The sequence below is a fragment of the Lissotriton vulgaris genome, chromosome 5 (genome assembly GCF_964263255.1).
Source record: "Lissotriton vulgaris chromosome 5, aLisVul1.2, whole genome shotgun sequence".
Lineage (NCBI taxonomy): Eukaryota > Metazoa > Chordata > Amphibia > Caudata > Salamandridae > Lissotriton > Lissotriton vulgaris.
This window is the reverse complement of record NC_141693.1, coordinates 1349817586-1349829718: the sequence shown is the minus strand read 5'-3', so window position 1 is coordinate 1349829718 and position 12133 is coordinate 1349817586. Positions and strand designations below refer to the sequence as shown.

The window sequence follows — 12133 nt, the reverse complement described above, 5'->3', positions numbered from 1 at the left end:
TTGCAATGGGTACTCCGAGTCGAATGGGAGCGTTACCGGAGTCAAAGGCAGTGCCACCGATTTATTCCAATTGACTCGAAGGCCCGACAAGGCCCCGAACCTCACTACTTCCCGTAATACCGCCGAGAGATTCACTTCCGGGTCACGGACATACAGCAGAGTGTCATCCGCGTAAGTCGAGATACCAATCTGGTACGATGGAAAGTTGATTCCCTCGAACCTGTGATATTCTCTTATAGCGCAGGCTAGGGGTTGCGCCACCATGGCGTACAGCAGCGGGGAGAGGGGACAGCCCTGCCGAGTGCCCCTACTGATCTCGATCGGGGCAGTGACCAAATTCCCTATCTTTAGACGCGCAGTGGGTTTGTAGTACAGTGCCCCCAGCATCTGCAGAAATGGTTCTCCGAGCCCATACTTACGGAGGACTCTGAGCATGAACGACCACTCGACAGAGTCAAAGGCCTTCTCCATGTCCAGGAAAATGGCCACAGCCTTATTTTCCTGCCGGACATGCTGAATAGTGCCCAACACCGTGCGGATGTTATAAGTCAGGTTACGCGTCGGGACAAACCCGGATTGCTCCGGGGCGACCAAGTCTGGAACCAGAAGAGCCAAGCGCGTCGCCAGCACCTTCGCATATAGTTTCGCGTCAACGTTGATCAACGATAGCGGCCTGTAAGAGCCACATTCGTTGGGGGGTTTGCCTGGCTTCGGGATGGTTATGAGCAGCGCCTCCCTCATAGATTTCGTCATGCTGCCTTGCTGACAGATATCGTCAAAAAGGAGCATCAGGTACGGGACCAGTTTATCCTGAAAGGCCTTGTAAAAAGCCACCGTGAGGCCATCCGACCCAGGAGCGCTACCCGACCTCATGCCCTCAAGCGCCTCCGTTATTTCCTCTTTCTGGAACGGAGCCATTAGGAACTCTCTTTGCCAGTCGGCCAAGAAGGGCATTTGTATGTAACTCAAGTAGTCGTCGATTTCCGCCTCAAGTTTGCCAGATTTCGACGAGTACAGTGCCGTATAATAAGTATGGAATTCCTCCAGGACATCCTTCTCCTCCGTCACCACGCCACCATTAGCCGTCACCAACTCCTCGATCACTAAAGGCGGCCTGCTGTTGCGCATCAGTTTGGCAAGTAGAGAGCCGGGCGGTCCCGTCCCCCATACGCACGCGCTGTGGCGTATTTACCCATATGTTTTATTTCCCTGTCCGCTTCCTCATGGAATTCCTCCAACAGGGGTTTAAGCTTGTCCGTGACTTCAGCAGAACCCGTATCTCCGGCCTGCCGTTCCAGATCAGCTAGCTGCGATTCAAGCAGTTTCAGCCGTTGCCTAATAGCCTTGAGCACCCCCGAGTGTTTAGTCATCGTCATCCCTCTGATATATACTTTAAATGCGTCCCAGAGCACCTGGACACTATCTACCGACCCCACATTTGTCGAAAAAAACACCTCTATGTCCTCAGCTAGTTCCCCTCTAAAGGCGTCATCGAGGAGGGAATATGGGGGGAATCTCCAGGTAAACGGGGGAATCCTCCTAGCCGGGGCAACCAGGAGCAAAAGCAGAGGCGAATGATCAGACAGTGTGCGAGGTAACACAGTGCACCCCTTCACCGAGTCAAGCAAGGGCCGGGAAACAAACCAATAATCAATCCTCGTATGGAGGTTATGGTAGGCTGAGTAATGGGTGAACCCGCCCTGCCCTGAGTGCCTATGGCGCCATACATCCAGCAGGTCAAGCTTCACCAATTCCGTCAACAGGAGCAGTGCCGAGGCAGCCGGGGACCTGGGGGGACCCGCCGACCTATCTAAGTTTGGGTTCAAAACTAAATTGAAGTCCCCCCCCCACATCATCCTAGAGCCCACATACAGCCTACAGCTATCTGCCAGCGAGGCAAAGAAAACAGGAGAATCATAGTTGGGGCCATACACATTCACTAGCAGCAGATCGTGCCCTTTCCCCACACAACGAGCAATAGCATACCGACCCTCCGGATCTACCGCTACCTGCTGAAGCGACAACTGAGATTTAGGGTTAGCCCAGGTGATCACCCCCCTCGCATGCGTGGTGAACCCTGCAGCGACACATGTAGTCCCAAGACCTCTCGTCTGCAACATAGGACTGGACAAAGGCAGGTGGGTTTCCTGCAGTAAGGCGATATCAATCTGGTGTCTCTGCAAGTAGGCCAGAACCTTCCTGAGTTTGAGAAAGTCATTGAGCCCTCTCACATTCCATGACAGTAAACGCAGAGTGCCCGGGCCGCATTCCGACCCTAGTGATTCAACATTCGCCAGTGTAAGACAGAGAACTGATCAGAGTAGAGCAGATGGTACAGTGGACACACCTCAGTAGTTGGCTTAAACAGACCCCCCCCCCCAACAGTTCCCGAACTTCCCACAATACATACGCAGCAATAGAAGAACAGTAGCAACGTCTACCCACCCACAGCCGACCAACCCCAACCCGGTCAGACAGAGCACGTCTCTACCCGCCCTGAACCCCCCCCCCCAACACAACACACTACAAACCCAAAGACCCTCAAGAGAGTCAGGAGCCGAAAGCGTAGAGGCAGAGGTTCCCAGCCAGACAGCAATGCAATTAGGCAAGAACCAGATACTTCAGTAGCCCCCCCACCCAACACCCTAGTGTCATTCGGCACCTCCCCCCAGCCCCAGCAAATGCAGAGTGACAAATAGCAAGCCCCCAGACATGGGGCAGCACCCCCCAAAAACGAGAGTCAAGCAGTCAACCATAGCAACATCATATCCCTGCCGCAGGACCTAAGCAGCAAGAACCACACCCCACAAAGTCAAATAAGTAGGTTCATAGGACCTGCCGTTGTAGCGCGACATGCACTGGAGACCTAGGCAAGCCGAATATAGGGACGTAGGGCGGATCACCCCTGGCCGTCCATAGAGGCAGCTTCCTCCTCATCTTCACGTTGACCCCTCGGGCTGTTGCGTTGTTCCTTGGCCCAGTCCTTGAGAGACTTTTTCAGGTCCGCCGGGTCCGTGAAAAAATGCGAGTGCCCCTGCTTATTGATCCTGAGTCTCGCCGGGTACAACATGGCGTAGTCCAACCCCAAGTCTCTCATCTGTTTTTTGTATGGGGCAAAGCGCTTCCTTTCCTCCTGCACTCTCGCCGTGAAGTCAGGGTAAAGGGAGATGTTCATGCCCTCAAATTGTAGCTCCCCTTTCTCCCTCGCCAGCCGAAGTGCCAAGTCGCGGTCCCTGTAGTTTAAGAGTTTTGCGATGATCGGCCGCGGTGGGAGGCCAGGTTGCGGCTTCGGTCCCAGAGTGCGATGGGCCCTTTCGACGATAAACATAGGGGAGAAGACGTCCTCCCCTAGCAGCGTGCGGAGTAACTTCTCGACAAACAACTCCATCTTGCCAGTATTGGTGGACTCCGCCACTCCCGTGATGCGGACGTTGGAGCGCCGCGAACGTGCTTCCAGGTCCTCCGTCTTGTCTTGTATGACTTGGAGCAGGCGGCTAAACTGCTTTCGATCCTTATCCCTTCCGTCTGGGCCTCCTCCGCCTCCGTCAGCCGTCGCTCCGCCATATTCAGCCGCTCAGCATGTTTGTCCACCCTCTCAGACATGCGGTCCATTCTGAAGGAGAGAGCGTCTATTTTCGTGTCGATCGCCGCCATACTATCTTGTAAGCCCTTCTCCATGGTGCAGAGCATTTCGCGGATGTCCGCACACAGTGAGCTATCAGGAGTCGCAGGCTGCGTTGAGGTCTCCGGAGGCGCCCCTTCAGCACCCTTCGGTGTCCGCTGGTTGAACGATAGTTTCGGCTGGTTCCTATCTCCTTTTCCCATAGTGTCGCTTCTGGGTCGAAGGCAAGGCAGCCCAGTCAGTGCCGGGGTGGTGTAATGGGGGCGCCTGGGGAGCGAACTCCGTCGGGCAGGTTGTTGCGTAGTAGAAAATGAAGCCAAAATGGCGGCTGCAGGCAGCTAGTTCCGGGCGGGCCCAGTGGTTAACGAAGCCCGCCACCAGGCGCGCACAGCTGTGCGGATCACACTGACGCCACGGGAATAGTACCAACACACTCCAGCACACTTCCCGGCCACTGTGCCCTGTCTGCCCCCGAGGCGTCCCAGCCGGAGATGTCCTCCGCCAAATGTCTTCGGGAGGATATAGTTCCCCGCCGCAGAGGTCCCGGGCCTCGCCGGGGCGCTTCCAAGCCACAGCTGTTGGGCCACAGTTTTCGCACCTCCGTTAGCAGTGCGACCACGTCCACTCTCCAAAGCACTGGCGAAAGTCACTCAGCAGAAACCACAGGATAGTCGCCGATCCGGCAGACCGAGTCCACACCAGCACCTCACGCCGCACGTAGCGTGACGCAGGCGGGGCAGCCCCTCAGGATAGTCCGTGGATTGCGGCCTGGTCCGCCACTCCGACCTCCGCCAGCCAGCGGAGCGAAACCACGACCGATTTCGACCGGGGAAGGTGCTCCCACTAGCACCGGGGGCAGTTGAAGCGATACCCACAAATTCCAGGGCCAGCCAGGTGCCAAAAGGATAGTTTTGTCGAATATTAAAGGGGCTCAGGCGAGGAGCTCAGCGCTCACACGTCTTTCATGGACGCCGGCAAGCTCTGCCCCCCGGGTACAGCATTTAATCTCAACATTCTCAATAAATACTCCGGACCATATGTCCACACTCAACACTATGACTTATGAAAATCATGAAGAAGAATTATCTCAGCCGACAGCAGCCATGATTTATGAAAAAAAGGAAGAAAATGTATCTCAGTTGACAGCAGCCCCTGCTGAAACAGAAATTCTACATATCATAAAAAAAAGTCAGCTTGATAGTGCACCGGGCCCGAATGGTGTTCCACAAGCAATTTACAAGCAGGACCCCAACTTCTGGGCATGCAAGATCAGTAGTCTGTTCCAGATGATTGGCACTACCAGTCGAATCCCAGAAAGTTGGAGAGATGCGATTATTAACCCGATATATAAAGCTGGTGAGCGCACAGACCCTGCAAACTATCGCCTGATTGCGTTGATAGATGCAGAGGCTAAATATTATGCATCCCTGATTCTAACCGACTTGATAACTTGGTCCGATGAAAACACGAAAATTCCTATGAAACAGTCCGGCTTCAGACGTGGCACAGGTACAATATCCAATATATTAGTGATAGGGCTGATTGCGATAAAAGCCTAAGACAGCGACAGGCACTCCATCTATGCTTTGTGGATTTTAAAGCAGCCTTTGACCGCGTTAATCGCAACACACTATGGGTCAAACTTAAGCACCAGGGTTTATCGGACACACTTCGAAACCCAATCATCGATCTTTACACCAACACCTGGATGCAGGTTAAGATTGCCGATGGACAAAGGCTAACACGGAGGATCCACACTAAGGAAGGGCTAAAACAAGGCTGCGTATTGGCCCCATACCTTTTCAATCTATTTATGGCTGATTTAACACCAATGTTAGACGGGGTCAATTCTCATCCACCACGGCTGGGTACACTGCCACTAACACATCTGTCTTACGCAGATGACGAAGTACTTCTAAGCCACACAAGAATAGGACTGCAACGATCAATTAATGCGTTAGCAGATTACACCAAAACAAACCTAATGGAAATAAACATTAAAAAAACAAAGGTTATGGTTATAATGCACTGTCGACCTAAACAGCCAAAATTTATAATCAATAACACCAAGCTGGAAATAGTCGATAGCTATAAATATTTGGGTATAAATTTGGACCGAAGGTTCTCCTTTTCTACGCATCATGAAGCAATTGAAAAGAAGGGAAATGCGCTACTGTTTGCCTTCTGTAGTATCCTAAAACGGCTAAAAGGCCCATCGTTCTGCCAACTTCTTGCAGTCATCAAGGCAAAACTACTACCGACTATTGCATATGGAAGTGTGGTTCATCACGGGAAAAGCGTGCTATTATTAGATAAAATTCAAACACGAGTCTACAAAAGAGTATTCCACTTGCCATGCGATGCCTCGCCTGCCCAAGTACGCCTCGAGTTTGGATTACAACAACAACTACACAAAAGATAAGACACAATTACATTTTGGTACAAAACATGGCTGAATCGGGATCTAGATATCAACGCTGCACTCTGGGAACGTCTGCAAAATGATCCAAAATCACACTACGCAAAGTATTTTAATTCCTCACTGAAAATAACTAAGATGGAGGCCCTCTGGCAACAGAACCTATCATGGACATATTTTCAAAAGCTCATGAAGAAAGATGTAAAAGCTCACTCATTAACTGAAGATAAAGCAATTCTAAGTCGACGTGCGCATGCATGGATGGTTTTACAAGCGTATAAGAGGTCTGAGCCAGCAGCATATCTGGCCCTAACATTCCAGCCGCATCTAAAAACGAAGTATTTGGAGTTGCACATGGGGAAACTGCCGTCCAATGCCAATCAACTGATCTGGAGGACCCCAGGCCGAAAACATTGCGATCTATGTGGAGCAGCAGTACAGGACTTTATGCATTTGATATGTATCTGCCCGGGGCTGGGGTGCAGCCGTTGGGATTTGCTCAAGAGGAAGTTTAATGAAAAAGGCATTCATACCTGCAGATCGGCAATATTAATGATTATGGATTCAAAGGACCCACAGTTAATTTGTCAAATAATCACATTTTTAACCCACCCACCAAATTGAAGAAAGAATAATGTCTCAACATCTGTGAATCCTGTTAAATCACAAATTAAATTTTAAATTTGATATTATCTGTGTATATTTAATCTTTTTTATAGCATTTGAAAGTAATATGTATTATATTATGCCTTGGAATATTGTAATGGATTTAATTAACCACACAATAAACTATGTACTACTATTACTACTATCTGATGTGTTTTTATTATAATACAAATGCTATTTTTATATAACCTTCTGTGGAGTTCCTTTTGTGGTGTGCCTAGTGTGTTGTTACTGTGTGTGTTGTGCAAATGCTTTACAGATCGCCACCGAGATAAGCCTAGCTGCTCGTGCCAAGCTACCAAGGGGGTGAGCAGGGGTTATCTTTGGAGTGTAACTCCCTTTCCCTGACTAGAGTGGTGGTCTCTGCCTGGCTTTGGCGCAAGCCTTAGCCAACCAGAGATCACCATTTCTAACAGAAATAAAAGAGTGAAATAATAGAATTAATTGATGTAATGTCAATATATTATCTGTTTAGAGAAGTTCTAACAACTTTTGGGCCCTTTGACACTGCATCTGCTGACCCACTCAAATCATGACCCTATTGCCTGCTAGATTAATGCATTTGTTACTGCCTGTTTAGTAGTAAAAATATTGCAATATTTGGTCTTTAGAGGGGTCTCTAGAGCTTTGGGCCCCGGTGCCACTGCACCTGCTGCACCATTCAAATCCCACCCCCTTTAACTGCAAGGTAACTACAACTGTGGTTGCCTGTTTAGGAATAAAAGATAGCAATATTAGGTGTTTAGTGAGGTGCTTGAAGCTTTTACTACCAGTGCCACTGCACCTTTCAAATCATGCCCCTAGTGCCTGGAAGATAACTCAATTTGTGATTGTGTGTTTAGTAATAAAATCTAACAATATTTGGTTTTGGAGGAGTTCTTACAACTTTTGGTCCCGGTGCATTGCACCTACTGCATCATTCAAATTATCACCCTATTGTCTGGAAGGTAACTGCACTTGCGACTGCCTAATTAGTAGTAGTAAAATATTGCAATATTAGCTGTTAGAGGAGTTCTTACAGCCGTTTGACACAGTGCCACTGCAACTGTGGCACCATTCAAATAATGACTACAAGATAACTGCACTTGTGACTGCCATTTCAGTAGTAAAATATAGCAACATTCGGTGTTTAGTGGAGTTATGACAACTTTTAGCCCTGAAACTACTGCATCTGCTGCACCATTTAAATCAAGCCCTTTTCAACTGCAATGCATGTGTGACTGCCTGTAGTAGTAAGATTTAGCAATAATAAGTGTTTAGAGGATTTCTGACAACGTTTTGGCCGGGTGCTACTGCACCTGCTACACTACTCAATTCATGACCATAGTGCCTAATGTTTAGTTGTAAAATATAGCAATAATTGGTCTTAAGTGGGATGCCTAGAGCCTTTGGTCCAGGTGCCACTGCGCCTGCTACACCATTGAAATCATGACCATAGCGCTTGCCAAATAACTCCCCTTGTGACTGCACAATTCAATTAATAACCCTGTTACCAGCAAGACAACTGCAATTGTGACTGTCAGTTTTATTAGTCAAATATAGACATCTAGATGTTTAGTGAGGTGCCTAGAGATTTTGGTCATGGAGTTACTGCCACCTGCTGCACCACTGAAATCATTACCCTGTTGTCTGCAAGCTAAATGCACTTGTGACTGGCTGTTTAGTTTAAAATGTTAGCAATAATCTGGGTTTAGTGGGATCCCTAGAGCTTGTGGCCCCAGTGCCACTGCACCTGCTGCAGCATTCACATCAAGTCCCCTGTAACTGCAAGGTAACTGCAATTGTGACTGCCTGTTTAGTAGTCCAATATAGCAATATTATGTGTTGAGCAGAGTTCTGACACGTTTTTAGCTCTGTGCAACTGCACCTCCTGCCCCATTCAAATAATGACCCTGTTGACTATAAGGTAACTGCACTTGTGGCTGCCTATTTAGTAGTAAAATATAGCATAGCTCTTGTATATTAATTTTCTTTTTAACATGCAATGTTTATTACAACATTTAGAATTTGATCATAATTACCAAATGATTAAGCTGAAAAAATCAATCTGATAATGCTCGGAAAGTGCAAAGAAAGGTACTGAGGCATGAATAGGAAATGCCACAGACGTTCTAAGGCTAAAGCATCGGCTTTACACAACTAAGTAATACAAAGCAAGCATTACAGCAAACTGTTAGAAGCTGGTAGGCTTTTCCGTGGGAAGAGATCTTATCTTGACAGTGAATGGGGCTTAAACAGTGTGAACAGCTTTAGTAGACGTATCGTAAATGCCTGCAGCCAGGGGCAGTTGAAAAAAAAAACATTCCGCACAAAAGCGAACGAACACAGTCATTCAGCTATAGGAACTAATAAGAGTCCCTTTTTGAGATATATTAAATACAAGAGATTTCAGGAGCACAGTGCAAGCACTGTGCAGGCGAAACCAAAAAGGTACAAAAGAGAAAAGGCTCACAAATGGAGAGAAGGTGGGAAACTGGAAGACACAGTTATGACCGAGAGAGAGATCAGGTAAGAGAAAAAGGAGAGGATCAGCTAGGGTTAGAAAAGAGAGAGAGAGAGGAATGTAATTCCGTCATTGATAATATCAGACTGTGTAGAGGACAACAATAACTGCATATTCTGAGATCCTCTCATGGGTAACTTTTAATAACCATGTGATATATTGCATATTTTCAGTACATTGTTCTGCAGCATGCACATAGATGCAGAGTTGCCAGCAAAAAAGGAGGAAAAAGACTGATCTGTCCAGACTTACCTTCTTCAAGTTAAGGCCATGAGATATATTATCTGAAGTCATGAAAGCTGTTAGCAGGTGAGTGATTGCTCCAGCTTCTCCACAATGTGGGCGAAACAGGAATGTATTCATTCCTCTCTCCCTGAAATCAAATATATGTGTCAGATGAAATTGACATTGAACCACATTCATGGAAATAGGCACTCGTTTACGTTTTGGTGGCCAACCCATCACTTCAGTAGACAACCACCTGCCATTTTTAGAGTTCCCCGCCGGCTAGAGATTTCTGCGCCTTCAGTGCAACTGCCAATGCAATGATGCACTGAAGCACAGATGAATGCTCAGCAGACATCATGAGGCAAATACACCAACAGTTCACACAACAAAGTAGCAAGGCAAGTTGCTGCACTGTGTTGAGTAAATGGGAGAGAGCTGGACAGTGCAAAAGTTACAAAGATATGGCGCTGTTGAGTTTTCTCACTGTGCTGGCATACTTGTGGCTGCTTAGTAAAAATGCAGGTATCCTTGCGTCATATCGTTAGAGGGCCTGCCCTGGGGTGAGGATTGTTTTTGTGCTGAGAGGGATACATTATCAACCAATCAATCAGGCATTTGTTAAGCGCTACTACTCACCTGTGAGGGTCTAAAGGTGCTAGGGGTGGGGGGGATGCAGGTTCCAGTCCATCAAGGAGGGAGTCTGTCGAAGAGCCAGGTTTTGAGGTTTCTTGTGAAGATGGGAAGGGATGTTGTCTGTCTGAGGTGGAGCGAAAGGTCGTTCCAGGCCTTGGCCACGAGGAAGGAGAAGGAGCGGCCTCCTGATCTGGATTTTCTTGTGCGGGTGACCACGGCGTAGGAAAGCTGGGCTGATCATAGGGTCCTCTGGGGTGCGTGGAATTTGAGTCTGCTGTTCAGATATGCTGGTCTGGTGGTGTGGAGGGCCTTGTGTGCGTGGGTGAGTATTTTGAAGGTGACTATAGCCTTAATGGGGAGCCAGTGGAGTGTGCGCAGGTGTTGGGGAATGTGGCAGTGTCTTGGCAGGTTGAGGACCAGTCTTGCGGCGGCGTTCTGGATGTTCTGTAGCTTGAGGGTGAGGTTTGTGTTTATTCCGGCGTAGAGTGCGTTGCCTTAGTCGAGTCAGCTGGCGACCAGGCGAAGGTGACGGTCTTTCTGTGTTTGAGGGGGTTCCATTTGAAGGGCTTGCATAGGAAGCAGAGGGTGTGAAAGCAGGAGGACAAGGCAGAGTTGATCTGGCGGTCCATTTTGAGCTCGGAGTCCAGGATGATTCCTAGGTTGCGTGGTTGGTCCGTGGGGGTGGGAGGGTTTACGAGAGCGGGGGGCCACCAGGTGTTGTTCAAGGCATCAGGGTTTGGCCCATGATGAGTACTTCTGTCCTGTTGGTGTTTAGTTGTAGGCAGCTGTTTTTCATCCATTCGGTGATGGCTTCCATGCCGTCTAGAAAGTTGTGTCTGGCGGTGTTGGGTTTGTTGGATATGGAGAGGATGAGTTGGGTGTCCTCTGCGTATGACACAATGTTGAGTCTGTAGGTTTTGACGATGGGGCGAGCGGAGCCATGTAGACGTTGAAGAGCTGAGGGAGGACCCCTGAGGGACTCTGCAGGTGGTTGATGTAGGATCCGAGAGGAAAGGGGGAATTCTGACCCACTGCGTTCTGCCGAAGAGTAAGGAGCAGATGCAGTCAAGGGCCTTGTCCCGGATCCCTGCATCGTGGAGTCTGCGTATTAGGGTGCGGTGGGAGGTTGTGTCGAACACCGCTGAGAGGTCAAGGAGGATGAGGGTTACTGTTTCTCCTTTGTCCAGTATGGTGTGGATGTCGTCTGTTGTGGCAAGGAGGGCGATTTCCATACTGTGTTTTTTTCGGAATCCGGATTGGGAGGAGTCGAGGATGTGCTCTTGAATGAATGTGGCGAGTTGGCTGCTGATGGCTTTCTCAATGACTTTCGCTGGGAACGGGAGCAGGGAGATAGATCTATAGTTTTTAGGTCGGTGGGGTCCGCCGGGGGTTTCTTCAGGAGTGGGTTGACCTCGACGTGTTTCCAGTCATCGGGGATTGAGGCAGTCGCCAGGGAGCGGTTGATGATGTGACGGAGCATGGGCACGATGGTGTCGGCGGCTCTCTTGAAGATGTGGTGGGGGCAGGGGTCCGTGGGGGCCCCGGAGTGGATTGACTTCATTATCTTTAGTGTGTCTTCAGTGGAGAAGGCTGTCCAGTTGTCAATTGCTGGCTTCAGGGTGTCGGGGTGGTTGGTGGGGGTTCAGTGTGTTGGTTGTCTTCATCGAAGTTGTCGGCAATGCTCTTGATTTTGTGGTGAAAGAAGGTGCTGGGTTTGTCGCAGAGGTCTTGTGAGGGAGGGATGTCAGTAGACTTGCTGGTGGGTTGGGCGCACTCCTTGATGATGTTGAAGAGTTCTTTGCTGTTGTGTGCGTGTGTGGAGATTCTGTCTTCAATCACTTTTTTCCTCATTATTCTGAAGAGTTGGTGGTGGGTGTTGGTGGTGGCGCTGAAGTTGTTGTGTGCTTCTGTGGATTTGGTGTTCCTCCAGGCCTTTTCGAGATGGCGGCAGGTGTGTCTGGACTCTCGAAGTTCCGTGGTTAACCATCTGGCTTTCTTAGCGTGGGTGTTGTTGTTATTCTTGAGGGGGGCTATGGTATTGGCGCTGTCGGAGATCCAACTG

General features: G+C 49.0%; 1 protein-coding gene across 1 annotated transcript in view; it reads right to left on the bottom strand.

The window, feature by feature from the left end:
* AMPD1 (adenosine monophosphate deaminase 1) overlaps positions 1 to 12133 on the bottom strand; it is a 488628-nt gene that overhangs the window by 131389 nt on the left and 345106 nt on the right. Inside the window, exon 12 of the mRNA XM_086923284.1 lies at positions 9463 to 9583. Coding sequence (XP_086779410.1) covers positions 9463 to 9583 — 121 coding nt within the window. The remainder of the gene's footprint in view (positions 1 to 9462; positions 9584 to 12133) is intronic.